General features: G+C 39.9%; 1 protein-coding gene across 5 annotated transcripts in view; it reads left to right on the top strand.

The window, feature by feature from the left end:
• The first annotated feature begins 7,397 nt into the window (after positions 1–7,397).
• Positions 7,398–25,193, top strand: part of IGF1 (insulin like growth factor 1) — an 82,215-nt gene continuing 64,419 nt past the window's right edge. For 2 of the 5 annotated variants that reach the window (XM_004053775.5, XM_019039346.4), the window contains exons 1-2: positions 7,424–7,727; positions 12,257–12,413. In XM_004053775.5, the coding sequence (XP_004053823.1) occupies positions 7,665–7,727; positions 12,257–12,413 (220 nt within the window). In that variant the 5' untranslated portion in view covers positions 7,424–7,664. Of the gene's footprint in view, positions 7,728–9,106; positions 9,562–12,256; positions 12,414–25,193 lie in introns of those variants that run through there. The other 3 variants (XM_004053774.5, XM_019039348.4, XM_004053776.5) reach the window with 3 other exon arrangements.

The following is a 25,193-nucleotide window of genomic DNA, read 5'->3' as shown; positions in this document are numbered from 1 at the left end:
TTTTGTATTTGTTTGCATGTGTTTGAGTGCTGTGTGCGTTCTAGAATAAGACAAAAAAAACCCACTGTTTATTTTCTTGTTGCCAATGAGTGTCATCTTCATAAAATATTAATGACACAGCCAAGTCAAGTGGTCACAACTTCTCTTTGGCGATGATCAAGAAACAGTAAGTGCAGGAGCCGCAGGGTAAGAAAAATGAATAAGAAAACTTAGAATTGGAAAATATAATTTATTAACTTGGGTTTTCTTTTTTGCCACTTGGAAAATATTATTATTACTATTCAGTTTTAGTGAGGGAGGACCAGTGAGCGCACCTTTTGAGAGGCACTGATATGATGGTTAATTTTATGTGTCCACTTAGCTAGGCCACAGTACCCAAATACTTTGTCAAGCATAATTGTAGATGTCTCTGTGACTTTTTAAGGTGAGATTAACATGTAAGTCAGTAGACTTTGAGTAAAGGAGATTACCTCCATAATGCGAGTGGTCTCATCTAATCAGTTGAAGGCCTTAATAAAAAGAGACTGACCTCTTCCTCAGAAGAAGAAATTCTGCTAGCAGACTGCCTTTGCTCCCCTCCCTGGTTCTCCAGCCTGCTGGTCTACCCTGCAGACTTTGACTTTCCAAGCTGCCACAATCATGTGAGCCAATTCCCTAAAATAAACCTCTCTATATATACTTGTATACATCCTGTTGATTTTGGTTCTCTGGAGAACCATGACTAATACAACTGGGCTTAACATTTTATCTGGAGCTCCGAAAGAAGCTGAGGTCTTCACCAAGGTATTATGAAAAGGAGCAAAGGGTGTCCTAGGAATATCTGAGTGTCTGCAAGGTGTTTAACTCGTGTTAAAGGGTTTGTGCTGGGCAGAGGACAAGGTACTTTTTTTTTTTTTTTTTTGAGATGGAGTTTTTCTCTTGTTGCCCAGGCTGGAGTGCAATGGCATGATCTTGGCTCACCACAACCTCCGCCTCCTGGGTTCAAGCGATTCTCCTGCCTCAGCCTCCCGAGTAGCTGGGATTACAGGCACCCGCCACCACACCCCGCTAATTCTTTTTGTATTTTTAGTAGAGATGGGGTTTCACCATGTTGGTCAGGCTGGTCTTGAACTCCCAACCTCAGGTGATCCGCCCACTTCTGCCTCCCAAAGCACTGGGATTACAGGCTTGAGCCACCGCACCCAGACAGGTCAAGATACTATTTTGAAGGGTATGTGCTTCCCAGGTAGAGCATTACAAAGGGCTCTTCTAGATGCAGCATCCCCGCTGCAATTGAGTGTCCTAACTTCTGTTTATACAGGGGACCCCAACAGGAAGCACCCTGAGAAGTTTCCCCAGTTAGCCACCTTGAGGTAAAAGATTGAGTCTGGGGCTCCATGCCCTGCTTTCACGGAGCATAATAAAACTTCCTTAATCATCCCACATGAAGTATGTGATGCTCTGATGAACCTGCATTCCTGGAGAGTTCACTGCTCCCCAGAAACAAGATCTTGCCTCAACTCTTACAGTGGAAAATCTTTATCAAGTGTAATCATTAAAATCTACCTCCCAAAGTATAAACACTGCAATTAAGCTTTACAAATGGAATATCTGGAAAGGTGAATAGATGATCAATAGGTACCTCAGTTCTTACCCAGGCCTGCCTCTCGTGGGCCTAGGCTCTGATGTAACCCACGTCAGCTATTACATATTTACCTTGAGGCACTGTGCCATTCCCAGGGTTAATCACAGACTTAGTTACACACAAATCTTTGTGTACAAGGGAACATGAGGAAATTAAGACTGTTTTCAAGTCATCCAACTGTGTGAAGGAGGCTACTGACGGGGAGTGGGAGGTAAAAGGGTTCCACAGGTAGGACTCTGAGCTCACAGCCACAGCCTCATCTCCCACATTCCCCCATCACTGTGAACTTTCTCATGCCTACATAAGTTTGCTCATGCTGTTCCCTCTGCCTGGAATAGCCTTTATCATTGTTTTTCCATCTTGGTGGTGAATTCATGCTTCAAGGCCTAACTCAGATGCTTTTCTGTCTGCCAACCCCTCTTCAACATTTCCAGTCTCTATGAAAGACTGAAGTGAAAAATGAGTGAGCTTAATGGAGATCAAAATTATCTAGAAATGTAATTAATGCATTTATATGGTGGCATCTTTTTATGTAGAGGGTCTTTGTTTCCTGTCTTTATGTTGTGGCTATGTATTTGTTTTTCTAACACAATGACATGTTATTGTAGTGATTTCCAAACATCAGGGTTTCAAACACCACCTACAATTGTGTGTCATAATGGTCGGCCACCTGTCAAATTATTTACTTACTTTAAATATATATGTTTTTCTTGACTTGATGTTCTTAAGACTTATATACATACATTTTAAAACTAAACTTTAAAATATCTATTTTAAATATAGCATCATTTGCCTTAAATAGAAGGTTTGCTTAAAAGCAAATTCCATAAAAACAAAATAGGAACCTCTGTCTGGAAAGATTTTGGACTTCAGATTCACTTTTTGGTTGTTAAAACGAGCGGTTTTTGCAACACAAAGGATAAATGTTTCAGGGGATGGATACTCAATTCTCCATGATGTGTTTATTTCACATTTCATGCCTGTATCAAAATATCTCACGTGTCCCATAAATATATATACCTACTACATACCCACAAAAATTAAAAATTAAATTAAAAAATAAAATAAAGAGAGACTAATGAGTGCTAGGGAAGCACTGAAGACAGACTAGCACCAAACTGAGACTTTCTCCTTTGGAGATTCAGGATCAGAAAGGGAATTGTAAATGGAACCATCTCTATACTTAAGTGATTCTTTAATGCCACGTCTTTGACCAGGGGTGTTATAACCCACATTTTGAAAACTAACATGATAGAAATACTGCAGAACAGACAAGGAGACTGGGTTTGAATTCTATTTTGTGAGCACCTAAATTTGTCTTGCTTGAGAAGTCATTTTTCTATCCTCCAACCGCCCCTCTTCCTGGTCTTATTTTTCTTATAAAATGAGGAGGTTGGTTATTTTACTCTTAAAGAGTTTATGCAATTTTTATATTTTACCTTTATCATCATTTGTTTTCCAGACTTGCATTCATTCAACAAAATGTTTTGAGCTCATGCACCCGGAGTTAAGTGCTGGGAATATGGCCATGAGGAATCCATCCATGCCCTGATGAAGTTTATGATCTTTCTTTTCCCTTTATCAATCTTCCCCTTTTTAAATACAGTGAGTTGAACATCTATCTTACTTATTTCAAAAGACTTAATAAAACTAAAGATAAGTGTAGCTTAAAATGTATTTAAATCCAGAGCTTTCAAAAAAATCCCACTCCTGCCAGAACGCATCCACGGTCAAGAGTGCAGTGGCAGTTTCTCAGAAGTCCACTAGAGGGCGCGCACATTTTTTTATTCCCCAAGAAAGCATTTATGTGGGTCCTGCCCCTGAAGTTTGGCGTTGGTGTCTCTTTTCCCCACATTTTATGCAACGTGGGGCAAGTGTGACGAGTCCTCAAGTTCTCTCACTCCACCAACCCATCCTTACCCCATGCCGTGACTTCTCCTCTGCCATAACGAAGAATTACTTTGCTCACACAACCACAACAGTTTCGTTTCTGTTTCCAGCATTTGTCCTTTTGACATTTTAGAAGAAATAAGATCCAAGTTTGATGTTGAAAAGAAAGCATTGATTTCTTTAGTGAGAGGATTTCTCCTCCCTATTTCTGTTTTCCCTAGTCGTGGGCGAAACACTTCTTTAAGGAGTTAGAGCAGCTCCTTTGAGCAAATCTTCCTGGGGAATCACAGGAATCTTTCTGAGCAGATGTTTTGGAGCTGACATTAGGCCCCTTCCTCGGCAGCATGTTGAGTTTTTGAGGCCCTGTCTTTCCTCTGAGTTTTATATTCTGAATTGACAAGTTCTTGACCTCAAACATTAGTTTGAGCAACCCATGACCAACCCTCCTCACAAACCATGATCCAAAAGAAACATCCAATAGTTTCCCCCAAGTTCTTTGCCTGATGGTTGCCCTAGAACTTTAAGCCTCACCCTTTATTTGATTCCAAAATTCCCTTACCTCCAAATGTCCATTCTGAGCTTTCCTTGGGAGTAAGAAAAGACATTCATGAAATAAATTGTAAATATGCCCTATTGTACATGGATATGAAATTACCTTTTGGATGAACGCCTCTCCAGTTAACACAGGAAAGACTGGGAACATGGCTTGAGAAGAAAAAAAAAGTTGGGGGGAAGACAGGGCCTCCTTGCCCACCCCACCCCTGCTTTCTGTGAACCTTAGCCAGCTTGCCCTTTAAGGAAATGAACAATTTTTTCTGTGTGTGTGCGAAAGGTGTCAGAAGTTTTCTGAGGCTGTAGCTTTATGCAAATATGCTACTCAAGAAGAAGGCTTTAGGGGAGAGTTATTTATATCCCACAGGCATTACACATGCAAAAGGTGAAACTGTGAATCTCTGAATTTCCAGGAGTGGATGTTCTTATGATAAGCACATCTTTGCGGTTAGCTATTTTGGTGGCCATATCTCACTGTCAGATTTTTGCAGGCAGGAGACTACATAATCATTCCATACTTTTATAATGACCCTAGATGTTTCTCTCTAATGGGACTTCATAACCTGAACTCCTCTTGGGCTTTAGATTTACTACTACCTTGGATTTGTAGTAATAGGTGCATTCATTTCTTTTACTCCTAAACAGGTACATCACTTAGCCATTAAAAAGTAATCTGGTGGCATGTTTATTGCTCTTTCATTTTCATATTGACTCCTGGAATTAGCCAAGAAAATGACCTTTTCTCTAGGAATTATTGCCCTGCTCCATTGCTGGCTCACCCTGTCCAAAAATATAGACCATTCTCCAAATTGAAATATACATTAATCACCTCAGGAAATTGCTTCCCCCATTGGAAACTGATAGCTCTCATCGGAATGTTTCCAAAGCACAGCTGATGACAATTACGACTCACTGAAATTTCAGTTTTCTTTGATTGTGACATAAAAACTAGGACATAAATTAAAACCTAATTATCCTTTAAGGGTAATTGGGGTTATAAAACCGAGAGACTGTGAGTCAGTGTGTCAATATCGCTGGAGTACAGCATCTGTCCCCAAAACAGCCTTTCATATGAAATGCTTGTGGATAAGGTTATATCTGTGCACCGAGCATGCCAAGAGAGAACATCAAAATGGGTGATAGACTTGGAGACATATAGTTAGCTTCTAGGACATATTGGAACAATTAAAGTATGCTAAAACTGCAGTGGGAAGGGGTTAAACAAAGTCCTGGCCTTCACCTGTAGTGGTGTCCAATGTTGGAACAAGGAACTTAGCACCAAGACTCCAGCCAGTATCTGACTCTCCAAACTTGGTTAAAGATGTTTTTTCTCATCTGGAAGACAGGAGAGATCAGCTCTTTTGTTTTATACAATCTACATCCTCAAAGTCTGTAAGAGAATAGACATTTTTCAGAAAGGGTGTGATCCACAAAAACTGCAGAAAAGAAAAAGATTTGTCACAAATCAAGGTACAAAGAGAGCTTATTAAAGGAAGCCATGGATTATTATTAAATGCAGGGATTACTCACACATCTGCACATGTGGATAATCCCTGCATTAAGAATAATCCAGGGCCACCTACCGGGCCACCTCTTGATGATACCTCTTAGTGTCCTCTTTGGGTCAAATCCCACCCACTGAAATTTCCCAACATGGTACCCCAAAGCCTCTCATGACACAATCTGCCTCCCTCATTTTGGATTTTCCAAAAGATTTTACTCCCCTGTCTTCCCAGAGAATGTGTCACTCCCTCTCATTGTGCACTGTTCATGTTTTTAAAAGAGCACATGCCCATCATATGACTGTGAAGTTTTCCTCTTTGTCTCTGACATTCAGCTCAAAGCCCCTGAAGGGACTTGACCATATCTTATTCCTCTTTGTTTTCCTAGGGATGTGTGTAGTTGGGCACATAGTAGAGCTCACAAAATGTTGCTGAACATAGTGCACCATTGACACAACATAATTTCAGATTTCTAACTTTGATTTCTGAAAGGTAAACATTGCTACAAGGTATTAACCACACAGAAGACTCAAACAAACCGAACCCCCTTCCAAACAAAGCAGGTTTGTTTGTTTTTTGTTAGGGCACCCACTTCTACAAACAAATTTCTGGCCCCAGGATAACACAAAGAGCCAGAGTAGGATTTCAAGCAGACCTGTGTTTTCAGTTGATGTGTCAGTCCCCTGAGAGTCATGTGGAAAAAAAAAAAAAGAAAAAATTCAAGGTCCAGGTTATTTCCACCACTCCTGGGAAACCAGGCCTGGAGAGCTCTCTAGGGAAAGAGGTACGTCTGCTCTGGGCTTTTGCAACCTTATTTTATAATTCACTTTCTTATCTACTGCTTCACAAAACCAAAGGGAAATAGGTACAAACTGTATCGACAAAAGATCAGAACTGAATTCTCAATGGCAAAGGCAAGTGTACATTATAAATAGCAAAACAGCTGGCTTGGACCATGTTGCCGGCCAGTCACCCAGTTGAGGGATTTGAATGACATCATAACCCTCGAGAGGGTATTGCTAGCCAGCTGGTGTTATTTAGAATACAGAAAAATCAGAGAAAGAAAACACACTCTGGCACACAGACTCCCTCTGTCACACACACACACACACACACACACGCACACAGGTTTGAGTTATGTGCAAATTCAAACAACAGGAAAATTGTTTGCCCCCCAGGTACCCTTCTCCCAGAGCGGTGGGGTGGGGAGGGGACAGTGACAGGCAGCCTAGTAGAAAAATAAAGAAAAATGTTCTATTTCAGTTAGGTTTTACAGCTCGGCATAGTCTTTGCCTCATCTCAGGAGAAAAAGTATGAGACAGTGTCCTAAAGGGACCAATCCAATGCTGCCTGCCCCTCCATAGGTTCTAGGAAATGAGATCACACCCCTCACTTGGCAACTGGGACACGGGGTCACCCGAGTGCTGTCTTCCAATCTACTTTACCCCAGTCACTTCAGGGTTAAAATTGTAGAGTTTGCTGGAGAGGGTCTTATCGTCCTTTCTTTCTTTTTTTGTTTTAAATTATGCATTTGCTCTAGAATGTAAAATTGCTCTCCCATCCCCCATGTATATTCCTTTAATACTGGTAAGGTGTATTAGCAGACGTTTGTGTCTTCATGCCCAGCAGAAAGTTAATCAGAAAACAGATCCTTATTTTCTATGGCAGCATAAGTATTTTAATGTCTGCTAACCCTGTCACTAACACACATTCTTTTAAGGGAAAAAAATGCTTCTGTGCTCTAGTTTTAAAATGCAAAGGTATGATGTTATTTGTCACCATGCCCAAAAAAGTCCTTACTCAATAACTTTGCCAGAAGAGGGAGAGAGAGAGAAGGCAAATGTTCCCCCAGCTGTTTCCTGTCTACAGTGTCTGTGTTTTGTAGATAAATGTGAGGATTTTCTCTAAATCCCTCTTCTGTTTGCTAAATCTCACTGTCACTGCTAAATTCAGAGCAGATAGAGCCTGCGCAATGGAATAAAGTCCTCAAAATTGAAATGTGACATTGCTCTCAACATCTCCCATCTCTCTGGATTTCTTTTTGCTTCATTATTCCTGCTAACCAATTCATTTTCAGACTTTGTACTTCAGAAGCAATGGGAAAAATCAGCAGTCTTCCAACCCAATTATTTAAGTGCTGCTTTTGTGATTTCTTGAAGGTAAATATTTCTTACTCTTTGAAGTCATTGGGGAATTTTATTTAAATTGTGTACTGTTTGCTTCTGCCTAGAACTGTTCTTCACTTTAAAATTTTCATTGTTTCGGAACTGAGAGTTATTTATAAATTGCTGAATATGCAATTCTGTGGAATCTGAAAAATAGCTCGGGGAGATGGATGCATTTGCACAGATATCTGTATGAGTAGAAACTATTGCAAGGTACTTATGCTAAATCCTCCACTTCTGCAGGGCTTCCGTGGTGTCATTACAGAAGATTCCTTTAAATCCTCTCTATGGCTAAGGGCTATAGAGCATGGATATGAACTTGGGGATTTTTTTTTTCTTTTGCAGGTGCAGATGTTTTATGTTTAAGACCATGTTCTTTTGCATGTGTGTATGTGTCTCTGTGTGTATGTGTCTCTGTGTGTGTAACTCATCAGGACTTTATTTACAAGGCATGCTATATATGAAGGGTTATATTTTAGATGATATTAAAGCTTTTAAATATGATCTTTGGAGCTAAGGTCCCGGAACTCTGCACTTATGCCCAGAGAGAGTGTTAAAGTTAGAGTAAAGTGTAATTTGTTCTTCCAAAAAAGAACTCCTTGACAACTCTTGCTGACCTTGCATATTTGTATAATTTAAACAAATACATACTGTATATGGAAAGCAGAAACTTTCTAAGAGCTGCTTGCCCAACTTTTCTGTTTAGAAGAGGACTTCCATGGGCAAAGTTTGGACTTGGGGTTCTGTGTTATAAAACTCTGATTTTATATTCGGTGTCGTGAAGTCCCTTTAGGTAAATCTGGCTGCTGCTGTCAGTGCACCGACTTCTCGTTTCCGATTGCTGGCCGTAGTTCTAGTTTCCATTCTCAGCAAAATTATATCCTTCAAGACTTGTTTTTTTTTTTTTCAATTTGCAAGCGCTTTTAAGTTGCTGTCACTGGCTCCACCGATTCAATTGCCTGAGGGCTCAATTCATAAGACGTCTCTGCCACTTAGTGCAGCATTCAGTTGCTGCTTTCAAACACTTCACCACTACGACTTTCCCTAGTCAAGTAAGTGGCTCCAGGAGTTAAAGATACACCCTTGTCAGGCACCTGATCCTGCTGTTCCTGAGATGCCAACACATGCAGGCCACCTTGCTTTCAAAGAAATGACGTCACTGTGCATACATACTATGTGATCTAGCAGCTGGAGTTTTTGTCTCCTTACTTAGGGGATCATAAAAGAGGCTGTGGAACGTTATCTCTGCATTAATTACAAGTTAAGAAAATTGTTTCCAAATGCGCTTTTCATGCTGTGTATGCTCAACACTTCAGAAGTGGAGCTCTTAATAAGTTGTTACTTTTTTCTGTACTTGAAGCAGGAAGTGGTTTGAGGGAGCTGCGTGGTCTTTCACATGTAATTCAGTGAGTAAAGGTGTCCTGCCCAGAGGCAGAGCTCACAAGCTGATTGTACTCTGACTCTCAAGGTATTTCCAAGTGAGTGAGTCGGGGGAAGGGAGTAAGGGAGTGGACTGGAGCTTGGGTCACTATCTGGGCTGCTACAATAGGCATACAATGGAAATAGGCGGCTTGATTGGGGGAAAAAGATTGACTTAAATCCCAGCTGTGCAATTTGTTCATTGTTTCAATGGACAAAAGGCAGTTTACCCAGGCTCATAATAGCATACCTGCCTGGGTGTCCAAATGTAACTAGATGCTTTCACAAACCCCACCCACAAAGCAGCACATGTTTTTAAGACCTCAGTTTTCTATTCACATCGGCCTCATAATACCCACCCTGACCTGCTGTAAAAGACCTGGAACAAACAAAAATGATTACACCTACAGTGAGTATTTTCTTATGACTGTTGCCCTCAAATTTTACAGGGCATTTTCATTGTGGCCCAGACATCTGGAATCAATTAATATTCCATTTATCTAAGATTAAAAAAAAAAGAACTTTTAAAATTTGGGTTTGTGAATGATTTTTGAGAAAGTGTTTTCTGATTTTTTTTTCTTTTTTTCTCATGTCTTTCTGATTCTTCCCTTTTTTTTTCTATCATATCTTTCCTTTCTCTCTACTGATTTCTTTTGTGTTTGAAAAAATAAAAGGCCAAGGAAATAATGAACATATGGGACCACTTGTTTCACACTTTAAACTCCTAAGCAAGTACGGTATTGTTTTCATTTGTGGGAACATAATGTGATAAATTCTCTGGTTCTCTGTGGGTGTACTGGACTGTTCCCTAAACTAAAGGAAAATGCACTAGAGGTTCTATCTTGTCCTAGAACTATAAGTACTGAGATTTATCTGACAATATAACTCAGCAAAAAAAAAAAAAAGAGAGAAAGAGAAATCTATTTAAAAAAAAATCTTAAATTCTTAAGTTCCAGAGACTTATATGTATTGCTGCACTTAAATGTGTTATACTAGAACTAACTATTAAAAATATAGTTTTGACATCTAATGAAGTTTGAAATTCACTAAGGCTATAACTTGAGTAATTTTTTTCCCTGGATTTCACAAAAACTGAAGAACTTGAAGGCATCTACAGTTGCAGGTGCTTAGCCTTCAGCATTGCTATAAACGCAACAAAGAAGGGAGGGGTGGAGAAATAGGATTTGGTAGAATAACATACTTTCTAGAACTGGCCCATTCCCGCAGTGTAGGGGTATGCTCTGCAAGATCAGTCACAGGTTTGTTCTTTTGAAAAATGCCATGAGGTCCAGGTGGGTTGGATTTGTTGAGGTTTCCAATGGAAATATTGAACAGGAAAACCCCACTAATTTTACAACCAAAAAAAAAAAAAATGAGAACTGGATGATAACATGCTTCTTCCAGTCCCAGTGTTTTGGGCTATGTAAGGGGTGGAAGACTTCCATGCGGAGATCCTGTTGAGAAAAATGCAGTAAATGTTCAGTTGAGCTTTTACCTCCTCTTCTATTTTATGTCCATTATTTATGATCATTTGCAAATAGAGGGCGCTTTTCATCTTCAACTGCTTTACAACCATTAACTAAATATTTACCTTTTGTTAACGAGAGACAGGGGTTTGGGTTTTTTTTTTTCCCCTCAGTTGCTGAGGTGAAGGTCTGACTACAAAAAATGGAAATCATCATTAGAATGATGGGGAAAATTTTGCCACTGATACAGAGCCACTAAATTGAGAGTCCATGGAGGGCAAGGAGGGTAGTCAGAAAATAAATGACTGTTTCTCCAAAAGTGATGGGGTTGAATGGACCTGCCACTACTCTGCGGTTCAAAAAATGCTCTTTTTATAATTATAGCTTCCAGCATGACTCCACAACCCTTTTAATAGGGCCCCTCACCTAACACCCTGTCAGGGACTCTTCCCATGATGCTGAAAGTAGATGCATCTGAGAGAAGTGAAGCCACTCACCTTGAGAGGCTTCTTGGAAAAAGCCACATCTTTGTGCCACAAGTAACAATATGGAAAAACTTAATGATCATCTTAGCATGGTTTCTACTACTTAGAGTGAGGATGGAGACTTGAGCCACAGGACTGCTGCTTTTGGCAAGGCTGCCGTTTGGCGGTCTATCATTGACTAAGTCATGCCAACCAGGGGTCCCTTGGTATATTTTGCTATAAAATAGATACAGTGACACACAAGTCCCTCCAAGAGATGAAGCCATAATTCCTGTGACTAAAAATAAAATAAAAGATTTTTGCCAGTTTGAGCCCAGTGCCGTATACACAGAAGGGATTCTCAACATGTGTTGATTTGATATTGGACTTGAGGCCAGAGACTTTAGAATACAGGAGTGGTTTCTATTGGAGCCAATTTCATTCTTCGATTCTCATATTTTTTTCTGTTTCTGTTATTTTCTTCTATTTGTGGTTGTGTCAACTGCTGATATGTCCCAGGTAAGGAATCAGTCTCTCTCTCTCTCTCTCTCTCTCTCTCTCTCTCATATCGAGGAAACAAAACAAAAACAAAACCCTGTGATGATATATAGTATTGTCAAAAGCCATTTTTTGGCCATAGTAAATTATTTTTAGTCAAAAGTAGGGAATGATGTTTTGGTTAAAAATATTCTGCTCAATAATGAATGCATATACCATCTATGGATGGCCAATATTGAGAGAATTTAAATTAACAAAACTTATTTGGCCCCAAATCTGTACTGAGCACAATTTAACCTTTGATAATTCAAAAGTTCTACCAGGGTCTCAGAGTGATATGGGATCCCACTGTAATAATAGCATCTTTCATTTCCGTAGTAAATGTTTCTAGATGTTTTGTCTCAATTAATTGAAATAGGAACCCATAAAGAAAGAGTTCAGGGAGGACTCCTCCAAAGATCCACAGTAGCCAGGGGAATAAACAGGTTGCTGGATGCCGAGACACGCTCCATCCACAACTCCCACTGGGTTCTCATGTACTCTGTTGACTTCTGTGCTGGGTAGTCCTGATTAATGACAGTCGTGGAATCGTGGGGGTCAATGCACTTCTGTCCCACCCCACTCCCCTTGCAAGGATCAAGGGGGAAACCTGACCCTCCCTCTGTTTCTTGGGCAGGTGAAGATGCACACCATGTCCTCCTCGCATCTCTTCTACCTGGCGCTGTGCCTGCTCACCTTCACCAGCTCTGCCACGGCTGGACCAGAGACGCTCTGCGGGGCTGAGCTGGTGGATGCTCTTCAGTTCGTGTGTGGAGACAGGGGCTTTTATTTCAGTAAGTAGCCCTCCCTCTCAATGTGCTGCTCAAGTCTAAAGTGTACAGCTCTGTGGATTTACAGCCGCAGGGAGTGTGTGAATAACTGAATGACTGCCCGTGTCTGGCAGCCATCCTAGGCCTCTGAGATTCCTCACCTTAAAGTAAGCATAGTGTTTTGGCGGGACTTTGGCAGGTTTTGCAGGTCTAGGATGGAATTTTCCTCCTTAACAATTTGTCTTTAACTACTTCCTGCTAAGCCTTCTTTCAACTATTATGATCCACCCTCACTATTCCATTCCTTTCAATGAAAGGACAGGACAAAATAACCCTGAGGTATTGATGTTTTTGTTTGCAAAACCTATGGGCGCACATATAAACATATGGAACACATGCAGGGCTGCTGTAAGTGCTATGTGATTTGGAGTAAAATAGTAAGGACTCTCCAGTCATGTGGATCTGGGAAAAAAAATATTAAAGGGCATATCCTAGATGTCTCCATTCAATATGAAATCACCATGAACAGACAGAAGGTTAACTCCCCTTAAAGGCAGGCCTGTTTGCAAATACATAGACTGTCTCTAAATGCAAACTGAAATGCCATACTGATTTGCCCTCTATGCCACTTGACCTTGATTTTTTGTTGTTGCTCTCTTTTGGCACAGTTCTTCTCTGGGACCCATCAATGATGTCACCATCTGGAAAAGGGTCTCTGACAAGTACAGAATCACTTATCTCTTAAGTAGCTCTTAGGTGATTAGAAAGTCAACAGCCAGTAAAAAGCAGACAGCCAAGTCAAGGCGTATAAATAATACACACAAGCAAAAGTCAATGATTCCCGTGGGAACTGATCACTTAAAGAATCTAGCTCCCATGCATCTATCTCACTGTATATTATAGGACAGCAAAAGATTTAAAGCCAGATGCTTGTTCCTTATAATTCTTTGGAGTTTTAGAGAGTTCCAGGAAACTGAGCATGAGTCATTCTTAAAGGTTCATATCACTCCAGTGTAGACAGCTTACCTCAGTTACCCACTATGCTTTGAATAGCTCCTGTGATGACTCACACACTTGAAGTCTCTCTCATCCTTCCCAAATGTCAGCCTCTCTCTAGGCAGGTGGGGTATGTATGTGTATGACTGGCAGGGTAGAGGGTGGCCTGTGTATACCAGTCTGGAGATCAGTAAGGGAGATGGGAAGAAAGAGGCTTGTGAGGGGATTGGCGATCAGTACTTACAGTGGATTTGGCAACAAATAGTTTTTAAATCACTAGTGACAAAGAATCAGAAGTGCCTTCTACTATTTGAATAGGCAAATTCCCACTATTTGCTTCCAGCCAGTCCTTTAATTGAATGACTGGCATTTATTTTTCTGGCAATAAAGCAATTCTATCCAGTTCTCTGTTGCAGAGCAGATGAATCAGTGCATTGGGTGAGTGATTTTCCAATAGCAGACTTGTTTTACCTTTAAAATATCCTATGGAAGATAACTGTGAGACATCACATGATCCAACAGTGGGTCATAATTATTCTATAATTTGCAGCTACTGATCCTCATTTTTTAAAAAAATGAAAAAGTGGTTCTCACTTATTATGCCCAAGAGGACTTTTTTTTTCCTTGATAATCCATTTGTGCAATTTCCTTTGATCCAGTTCACTAGGTAATTGCCAAGCCTAGAAGTGTCCTCTGTTACGTGCCAGGTTGAATTGTGATGTTCAACATGACATTGCTCCAGAATTTCCAGGCGCAGTGCATGAAAACTGGATCTTTCTATGCCTATGATGTTTGCATTAAATGATGAAAAATGAGAATGGAAAAAATGATTGTTCCTAAGTAACTGTATGATACTTATAAGTGTTTGCACAGACACTTAAGGATATTGGACAACTAAAATGGAAACCAATTTCCAGGTTCTCTTATTCTGTTACTGCAACAATCAAATTTCAGCAAATTTTTAAAAATTGTATCTCAATAACTTGAAAAGGAAATGTTATATATAGCAAATCTTGATGCTTACTGTATGACTTTAGCTAGAAAGTGGTTTTGTAAATCATATGTTCTTGTCAGTATTGTCATTGAAAATATGTGTGTCATGAGTTTTGCCTTATAGAATTCCATGACTTCTGTTAATCCAACATACCCTCATGCACAGAAGTGTTCAACATACCCTCGTGCCCAAAAGTATTCTTGCTAACTTTCTAGTCAACTGGACAATCTTATTTGCCCAAAAGAAATTAGTCCATTTAGATTATTTTCATGTAATTCAAAACATTGATGGAGCATCTGTTATGTGTAAGCATTGAATGAGATATGAATGAGATGCCTAGAAATGAATGAGAGATTGACCTTGTCTTCAAGGGGCTTACAGTTGAGTGGTAAAAGAAAAATGCAACTAAGTATTATTGTCATAAGAGAAAAATAACCATGGAGAATAAATTATATCCTTTATGTTTTTCTTGAATATTTTGGTCTACCCTGCCAAGAATAATACCCTGTCAATGGGCTTCTTGATGCCAAAGGACATATTTATTTACATTTGAATCCAAGTGTCTAGCTCATAGCCTGGATGCTATAGTAGCTGCCCATATTTGATTGTTGAACTGACAGGATTGAATTGAATTTAACTGAGTCTAGTTGAATCCAATTGAATAGAATGGAATTACTTGTTTGGGATCTTGGTCCTAAGAACCATCAAGAATTAAGGTTGTCAAGTACTGTGGACAATACTTCTCACCTCATGGTTATCTAGTTATTTAATAAAACTGCTTTTATTTTTTTGAACTGAAAAAATATATACTAACAATGACTTAGAGATCTGCTGCATTTTGGTCATCCCCAGGCTACATTGATGTCTGTTTTGTGTCTGAGCCAATTATTCCTACAGGCATTAACTGTTGTCAACAAATTTCATTCAGTTTCCTTTTCATCCGCTGAGATTTACTGTGTGTGGAGAAGTCAGCTCTAAGCACATACAGTCTTTGAAATACTTTTTAGAGGAAAGCATTCTTCCCCACCTCTATACACTGTCAGTTGACTCCTATTATTCTCTTTACGCTTATTTTCAAAGTTATATTGTGGCTGTGACTTTTATTTTAAACTGCTTCAAATCCATTTGGGAAGTACAATTTTTTTAGTAGTAGAAGGCAGTTTCTGATTTTAGTTTGAAATTCAAACATCTAAAAGAAAATTGCCTCCATATCTATCATTTTTGTCAATCTGCAATATTTAACAAGGAGAGTTTTTTTTAACTCTATTAGAACTGTTCAGAATAAAATATTTTGTAATGCTTACTGTGTGTAGATTGACCCAATGATGTGAATTGAGCTCATATTCCCCTTCAAGCCCAAGTTCCACTACAGCACAGTGAAAGCAACCTTCTAGATTATCTGTTTGTGAACATTATCCCATCATAAATGGAACAGTTCATGTATAATTAATGCAGCTTCCCTAGACATTTTATGAAATGAAAGACCCAATGAAGAGCTAATTACTCATTCTTTCCTATGCATCATAGGGAAGATAGGAGAGCCTATCAGCCAGCCTTGTGTTCTTGCAGTCCTGTGAGAAAAATGGTGGCATAATGGAGATGAAAGCACATTGGGAAGGAGCTAGCGATTTTCTTACTAGACTGATGGAGCCCTTATAAAGGGTGGCTCATTACAACCTCATTTTGCATGAAAAACACCAAGAGAAAAAGAGCTTCAAATGAAATAGGAGAAGTGAAGCTTACCATAGATATAATTTTTGACAGCCATGGTGATTAACCATTTTAACATGCTGCTATGGGCCTGTGGAATTTCTCTCCTTGGAGATTCTTAAAAAATTGACAGACAACCAACCATCTTGGATGGTTTCAATTAAGAGCGACTGAAAGAAAGAGAGTTTCTGGGGTCTTTTTTAGTTTTAAGAGTCTATAAACAGTCCCTTAAATAAACTGTATATGCTTTACCTTGGCGGTCTGGGGAAATGGAGAAGTAAATCAATTAGAAAAGAAAGTTGGATATTCTTTCAGCTCTTCAGGATTTATAGCTTTTGTAAAACATACTTCCAATGTATAGTTATTAAGAACAGGTCTGAATAAACGAATGGCATTCTTCATGTGTTAAAACAGACTGTTTTGTAAGAGCTTTAAGTGAAACTTTACAATGAACTTTCATTGTTATTGACTGCAACAACCTTCTTAGATCTAGGTTATTATTATTAAGTCAAGCTTCTTTCCTTTGATATATACTGCCCACAAAACTACTCCCAGACCTGTCATTCATTAGTTGTAGGAGTTTGGCAGGCATTTAAACTTCCTGGGTCTAAACGTCCTTGTCCATAGAACAAGGGAATTTTATTAAAATAAATGACCTCTTCTAGCTTTAACAGACTCATAGTCTAGGTTGTAATTAACAAAGCTCTGGTGCTATTCAAGAAAGAAGAACCTTGGATTTAAGTAGTGACCAAATAACATTTAGTCTCTTTTATCTTATTTACATAGTTTCTGTTGGTCCCCAGAGATAGGAGATTCCACCCACTTAAAGTAAGAGGAGCCAGATTCTTCGTTTTGTTTTGCTTTAAGCTGGATTTCAACCCCTCGGGGATGGAATCGAAGCTTAGATATGACCAAATACATGCAGGTCTTTTGGACCAAGGAGCCAAAGAAGCACACGCCTCATGAAAACAGACTGTCATTTTTCTTTGTTAGGATAGAGCCACTGACAGTTCTCATCTTTACATTCTCTCACTCTCCTGACTGTGAGGTCAAGTGAGTATGTACATTTTTAGATGCCCTTTATTAAATTAGAGGGGACAAATAAGAATCTACAGGTTTCTAAACCTTCACCAAAAGCCTCTTCCCAGCCTATTACCTTTTCAATTAAAGAAGAGAGTGTATAATTGGTGAATTTGACATCACACTCGCCCACCATTAGCATTGTTTTGAGTGGGGCTGGATTTGAGTTGCACCATTTTCATTCCTTTTATTGGCACCCCTTAGACTGCCTGCTATGCATCTGTGTGACAGCTGGTCGAAGTTAGGGGTACAGTCACTAGCTGTGGGAAAGCTTTTCTCTTTGAAACTAATTGGTACATGTGGGGTTTGACCTTATGACCCTGGCCTCATTAGTACCACTAAGCTAATAGGCTACAGATATTATTAAAGAGAAGCAATGTGTTTTTATATTGACCCCAAATGCTTGTTCCTGTCTTTAAATAGTAAAGGACCAGTTTCTGCAACCATAGGACCACTAAGAAAATGATGCAAAATTAGAAAATAATTTGCATTTTTTTCTGACATGCTAATGCCCTTCAAGACCATCTCCCTCCTGATGGAGAGTTATAAACAGGAGAGCGAAGGGTTCAAGACCAAGGGCATGGCCTCTATTGCCAAACACTTCAGGTTTGAACCCCAGCTCTGCAACTTACTTGGTGAGTGATCTTGAGCAAGTTATTTAACCTGTTTGCTCCTCAATTTTCTCATCTGTAAAATGGGGCCTGCCTTATAGAGTTGGTGTTAGGATTAAATTAGTTATTATATTGGAATATGTTAACTTAGAATATTGCCTGGCACACAGTAAGCACCACATATGTGAGCTATTACACTTAATTATTCTCTTCTGAGATCAATTGCAGAATCTATTGCCAATGCAGAGGTATATGAACGGCCCAATTAATTACACATTCATTTTCTCTCCTTGGCAGCAGCTGATTAAAAACCTATTATGAGTAGTAAGAATTACATAGTAGTATTAGTAATAATCACATGAAGAATGTTATGTTTATCTAGTATATTTACTTTTTCAAAATCCAGTTGTATCAGCTCTCTCACTTTGTCTTGACTCCACTTTTGGTGGGCAAAGATTATTGCTTCATGGGACAAATGAGCAATGTGAGACATGAACATTTTGTAACTTACCCCACTGAATGGTTCCAGAAACAAAGCTAGGTTCTCTTGCCTCCAAGAAGTGTGTAGCATAGGGAGATGCTTCCAAAATCCCGGTAGTCTTCTGGGAGATAAGGAGCAAGAATCCCAGGGTGACTAAATTGATTTTGAACACTTTCTTGAAAAGAGGCATGAGAGAGATATCTATGTAATGACCCTATATTTTAGCTTCTGGAAAAATTGAGGAAATGCTAAGAAAACTTCCTCAGGATGCACAAGAAAAGTCTTCTTTTAGAAGAGGCTAATTAGAGGCTGCTGCTGTACAAGACCCTTCACAGACTGAATTCAGACAGAACACTGTAACTCACCTGTATACACCAGGATATGCAGTAGGATCTGGGGAGCTTCTCTTCTGCCCAACTTCAAATCTTCTTCCTCTTCCTGCAAACCTCAAGTGCTTCATTACTTGCAACTATTTGTTTCATTGGTTTTTCTCAAAGACCTACTAAAAAAATGCTGTTTAATTGGACCAAACTTTTTCTTGGGGTGCTATTAGAGTCGTAGTAATGGGAGGTGGTCACAGACACCATAATCCAGACAGGAAGAAACTTCCCCAAAATAAAGGAGATGTGGGAGCAGCCAGTGGTTGGGATGCAAGACCGCCACCTTTGCTGGTATTACTCAACGAGCTGTTTGAAGACCATGGGTATTGAAATGTATCCTACCTCCAGTGGCTGGTAGGGGAGACATTTTGGATCCAGGAGAGAATTTTGGCATTCTGCTAATTCAATGGGCCTCCAATACTTTGACCACACATCTTGTGTCGTGCCATCATTGCCCAAGGTCTCCATTAGAGCTGACTTCATCTCTTCAGCAGCCTTCCTTCTGGTTTTACAGCCCACACCAAAGATTCAGACACAGTGAAAATAGCCACAAGTTCTCTCCCAAGGAGATGTCTCATTGTTCTCGATAACAGCCTGCAAGGGCTTTGCTCTTTTGTGCAGCCAGACATCTTTGACAACCCATGGTGGCAAAAAATCGTTTTCGCATTGAGCTGCCGCCCTGGCAGAGTTCCATCGTACACCTCTCCATGAGACATCCCAAAGAATTACTTTAGGTTGCCTGGAAAGTTCAAACCCCCAGGCCTTATTAGCTGTTAGACTAAGGAGATGACAACACAGCATTTTGTTTGTCTTTATCTATACATGAGATCATGTTTAAAACATAGCAAAGAGGTGTTATTTGACAAGCAATTCCCTAACTGCAGTAAGTTGTATGCCTATTTAATGCATTGTTTAGTCTCACATTGGCTAAAGCCACTTAAAGAAGCACTTGGCAAGCTCTGGCTTTTCATTCTTGGCATAGCTGCCCCTCTTACTTTTTCACTGAACCTTAAATACCAAGAAAAACCCTTCACTTACTTTACATCTGGCATATTGCTTTCTGCAACTGGCCAGAACCTTTGCATGTGGCCCTCTGCATTTGTCCTAAGGTAATTAATGGCTTTGCAATATTTGATCATCAGCAGCACAGACACAAAGAGAAATTGTGCAACCAGCAGAGACCACACAGCCTCTTTTAAATTAAAATCTTTTGCATTAAATGCTCAGGCATTCTGCAGGAATAAAGATTTCCATGCCAAAAAAAAGAGGGGTCAAAAAGAGGGGAGGAAATACCCAAGAACCTGATTATTGATTAAGTATACATCTCTGTAATCTCTCCCTCTTAAAACTACCCGATTGTTCAAAGAAAATAAAATTGAAGATTGCTACAAACTTAGAAGTCCTTGAAAAATAATCTTGTCAATATTATGCAATCTAGTCATGTATCAAAATTGCACTTTTACCCCATACATTCATGTACATGAAAATGATAATAATAAGAATTAGCCAAATGCTGACTGAAATCCAGAGAGAAGTGACATGTGCAAAGTCACACAGCTAATTAGTGACAAAGGGAGAAGATACTGTGATTCTCTTTTCTCATCCCACTGCAGTATTCCTCCATTTAGCAACAATTAGCCATGTCTGTGTCAAAGTTACCTGGTAAATTAAAATGACCAGGAGAAGCCACCAATCAAATTCATCCAAATGAGTATAGATCTTGTTGGTTCCTTCCTTTCAATAAATTCACCTGAGACTTAGGTTAACACTTTTGCTCCCTTGCTGTGGAAATTTGTACAAACTAAAGTGATTCCCTGCCTGTCTCCTATATGGTGTGCAAAGCCTTCACATGTACTTTCGGCATTCCGTCCACTTAAGGTCATAATTTGACTATTATTGTATATTATACTATTCTGACTCTAGGGTCACTCTCTCCAATGTCAACTTTGGTAGAAATGCTTTGGAATGACTTAGCAAAGCTGCGCTCCTGGAAAATCTGAAACAGTCTGACGAGTTGTTGGATCAGCTTTTTTTTTCTGGAGATTTCTCTGACTGTCCCAAGCCAAAAGAAATTTACACCTGATTTTTTTGCAGACTCCCAAGCAAATACTCTATGAATCTCTTCTGGTTTTCTTCTTTCATCTCTGGTCTTTATGAGGTACTAAAAGGCTATTTGAGGGACCTTTTTAAACTTTGAAAATTTGTCAGACATAGAAGCAATCCGGAGAGTATTGCTGGGAATATGGTACTACCTCTGTGCCATTTACCCGGATGAAATGGGTCTTTCATCAGAGGCAAGTGATTTAGAAAGTCTGCACTGAGCCAACCCACATGCAGCCAACTCCTGATTACCTGTAAAACTGGGGAAAGGAGCACCAAGAGTTAGAATTCTGGATTAAATGGATTTAAGGACACTATAGATTTTTCTTCTCCCTCCTTGCTGAACCTATCCCCAACCTCTTTATGAGACCAAGTGATGTGGGTTTTTTCATTTTGGTTTTTTTGAGACAGGGTCTCAGTCCATTGCTCAGGCTAGAGTGCAGTGGTGTGAACAAAGCTCACTGCAGCCTCAACCTCCCAGGCTCAAGTGATCCTCCTACCACCTCAGCCTCCCCAGTAGCTGGGACCATAGGCGCATGCCACCACACCTGGCTAACTTTTGTATTTTTTGTAGAGATGGGGTTTTACCATGTTGCCCATGCTGGTCTCAAATTCCTGGGCTCAAGTGATCTGCCCACCTCGGTCTCCCAAAGTGCTGGATTTACAGTCATGAGCCACCATGCCCAGACTGTTTTAAAATCTTACCTTATTCTCATACTCCTCACTCAACTTTCCCCAAGCGCCATTGGCAACAGAGTTTTTCAGCCTCAACACTATTGACATTTTGGGTCAGACTATTTTTTGCTGGGAGAGGGAGCTGCCCTGTGCATTATACGATATCTAGTAACATACTTGGCCTCTATCCACTAGGTGCCAGCAGTCCCTTCCTCCCAGTCACGACCATCAAGAATGTTTGCAGACATTGCCAAATGTACCCCTGGGGGCAAAATCACCCCCCAGTCGAGATTCCTAGACTAGACAAATCTCCAGAAGAGAGGCAACTAGAGAGATTGGAAAACCATGAGTGAAAGTAACACATCAATTCTCAGTCACTGTTTAATCCAGAGCCTATGGTCCATTGCCTGGAGCAAGCCATGAGAAGAGTCTCTGTGGTTTTGAAAGCTTTTCTCTGAAAAATAAAAGTTCTTCCTATAGGCTATTTAAAACCTTTTGCAGGCCTTTTCTTTCTTGCCTTATAGCCATGGAATTCATGTATTTTAGTAAGAGAAGGAAGGGCAGGCAGAAATGGTTCAGAGTAGAACCCTGTGCTTAGAAGTTTGATTGAGACCACCTGGAGCAAATTAAAAAGAAGTTGGTTATCTTATTTATTTATTTATTTATTTATTTATTTATTTATTTGAAACAGAGTCTTGCTCTGTTGCCCAGGCTGGAGTACGGTGGCGCGATCTCGGCTCACTGCAACCTCTGCCTCCTAGGGGAATCAAGCAATTCTCCCGCCTCAGCCTCCCGAGTAGCTGGGATGACAGGCATGCACCACCTTGCCCGGCTAATGTTTGTATTTTTAGTAGAGACGGGGTTTCACCATGTTGGCCTGGTTGGTCTCGAACTCCTGACCTCAGGTGATCCGCCTGCCTTGGACTCACAAAGTGCTGGGATTACAGGCGTGAGCCACTGCACCCAGCCGGTTGTCTTTGACCTTAACATATGTGGCTGTTCCCTTGTCAGGCACATAATAAATAAACTCTCAATTCCTCACAAGTGAAAAAGCCTGGTTCAAAGGTAATGACCACAATTTTTCTCCTTTTTTCTTGTGCCTTTCCTATCTGAGTCCTATCACAGTCATTCAATTGCTCAGAAACAGTCAGAAGTTCCACATTTGGGCCTGACCCAGCTCCCCTACTGAACAGTTCTATGACCTTGGAGAAGTCACTTAACGTCCTTGAGCCTTACATAGCTTATCGTAAAATGGGAATAAAAATACACTTCTGAGTTGTTCTGAGGCTCAGCTGTAGAAGTGCTTTGGAAACGAAGGGCCATCCAAATAGTCACAATTGATGAACTGAATTGGATGCTTTTTGCCTTGTATCCCAAATCATGGCTCACAAATTAGATCAATGCCATGATTTCTGTAAAACCTTAGGCAACAATTATAATCTGGAAAAGTTAATTTGGCAGTGTATCTTCTCAACCTCATTAATTAAAAAAGAAAAGCATGTTGCTGCCTCCTGTTCACATATCACTTTACATTGAGACCACCCAAGAGTTAATTAATGGATCTTCAGAATGCTCATTCAGTATCACTATTTCCTCTCATTGGAAGAAGCAGCAAAGAGATGGGGCCTATCATTTTACCACACTGAGCTTGCTTAAAGACTTTGTTCCCCACGAGGTGATTGGGTAGTCACTGAGAGATGTCACATATAGGCAAAAGATTTCTATTCTCTCAAGTCAGCTATTGGTGATTTCTGCTTAGCCTCAAAAAGCAGCATTCAGCAGAGGAAATGTACTCACTAATCAGTAAAAGTATCTTCGCACTCTCAAGTTGTACATCCAAACTGTTTTCTTATCACAGCCTGACTTAGGGGAATTAAATTTTTTTGTTTCAGAATGGCTTTGATGAAATCAAAATTGTGAGTTTTATCACCATATGGACCAGTGACCCTGTGGTTCTTCTATCCCAGGGGCCTCACATCCCATGGCTCCCAGAGACACAACATTTGATGCAGTTGTAACACTTTTGAACCACACAATCAAATACTGGCTACTGCTACTGCTGCTACTGTAAATTTTCATTCTCTCTATTTTATCTTGAGCTTTTTCAGAAGAACACAGACTAAGTTTTAAGGGTTTTGCCCCCTCCTGTTTTTCACAGCATCTAGTATGGAGCACTTAATAAAATTTCTTGATTTGATATTGAAAATGTCATTCCAAAAGCTACTTCCTTCTTCCAGTCCCCAGAATATATACCATGACTTACAATTTGCTACTGACATCATTTTGGATCTGAGATTGAAGATATAGGAGAAAAAAGTCAACAAGTCTACTTGAGATGTCACCTCTTAGGACCCCTTCACCACTGCTCCACTGAAAATGCCTAGCTCAAGATTAAGCTAACTCTAGTCAACAGGTAATTTTCAAAGGCTACTAGACCCTCACCAATAAGGTCTACTTATGAAAGTGAGAACAGAACCTCCACTCAGTTCCTCTCTACTTCTATCTGAGTTATTTAAAAGGAGTAGTGGTGGGCAAGGGAAGGTATGCAACAATTGGTACATCCCTGGCTAAGGTATGAATCACAGCTGGAGCACCAGATCTTAGAGAACACTACAAGTGGTTTCTATTTGCCAATGCAGAATTGAAAAATTAGAGAGCTAGAAAGAACCATATAGAGCAATCTGATCCAGTGCTCTCACTTCCCAGATGAGGGGACCAAGGTCCAGAAAAAACATGATGTGCATGAGGTCACAAAAGTTGGTCGGAAAAGCCGGAGCTACTGGTCGGAAAGCCAAGGCTACATTTCAGTCACCTCATGCTTGGTCCAGAGCTCTTTGCACAGCTGGACCCTTTAAACTTAACCTCAATAAACTCATATGAGGGTAGTGCTCATAACCACAGTCCATACACTCAAAGTGAACTGCTATGTCATATTCTTCTGGTGTAACACCTCAGAATAGTTTCTAGAAAATTAAGCTCTTAGCCATTCATGAAATCTTCATTTACTAATTTCTACCATCCATCGGATAACATCATGAAGTCTCTTTATCCCAAATCTGATCGACCTGACTGTAGGACTGTGTACCTTAATAAACCCTAGTAGTTTGAGGGATTGGAGGCTTACAAAAGAAATAAAGGAAAGAGCTGATTTTAATTTGAAGTCAAGCCAGCATGTTGCATTGCTCGCTAACTCAGAAGTGACCCCAAACAAAAGGAATTATCGATGTGTTGTCTGTCTTCACACATTCCTAACTTGCTAGTCTTCCATGAAGATCTTCCATGAAGAAGCTTAAATTTTCCTACGTAGTTTGAGTTTTATGTTTCTTTCCATTAAAGTTTCCAGCCGTTCATAGACATATTTAGTTTGGCAGAAGGTAGTGGTGACTCACGGAATGAAGAAATTTGAAGGCAAAGCTACTGAAAATGGATCTAATTTCTTTTTGGGGTAATTTGGGAGCGAGCAATTGATAATTTGTCTAATTTTCCTGGTTTCATCAGCTGCCACACTGCCAAATATATGTTCCATATGGATGCTTTGTTATTCCTGAAACATATAACAAATTTCAGCTGCGACTTTATCTAATATGGTCAAAGGGTAAGACTATTGTTGGCTCATTTTCTCATTGTTTTTGGCTGGACACCCTCAATCAATGGCTATTGAGTGAAAAAACAGGATCATATTGAAACTATTTTCAGCATGTTCCTTCCTATGGATCCAACCATTTCACTGTGAGTTTGTCAAGCACAGCAAATGTTCCCTATTAAAGGGATGACTGT

Source organism: Gorilla gorilla, chromosome 10, assembly GCF_029281585.2.
Source record: "Gorilla gorilla gorilla isolate KB3781 chromosome 10, NHGRI_mGorGor1-v2.1_pri, whole genome shotgun sequence".
NCBI classification, from domain to species: Eukaryota; Metazoa; Chordata; class Mammalia; order Primates; family Hominidae; genus Gorilla; species Gorilla gorilla.
Note: the sequence above shows the minus strand (reverse complement) of the source record. Positions and strands in the feature narration are given on the sequence as shown.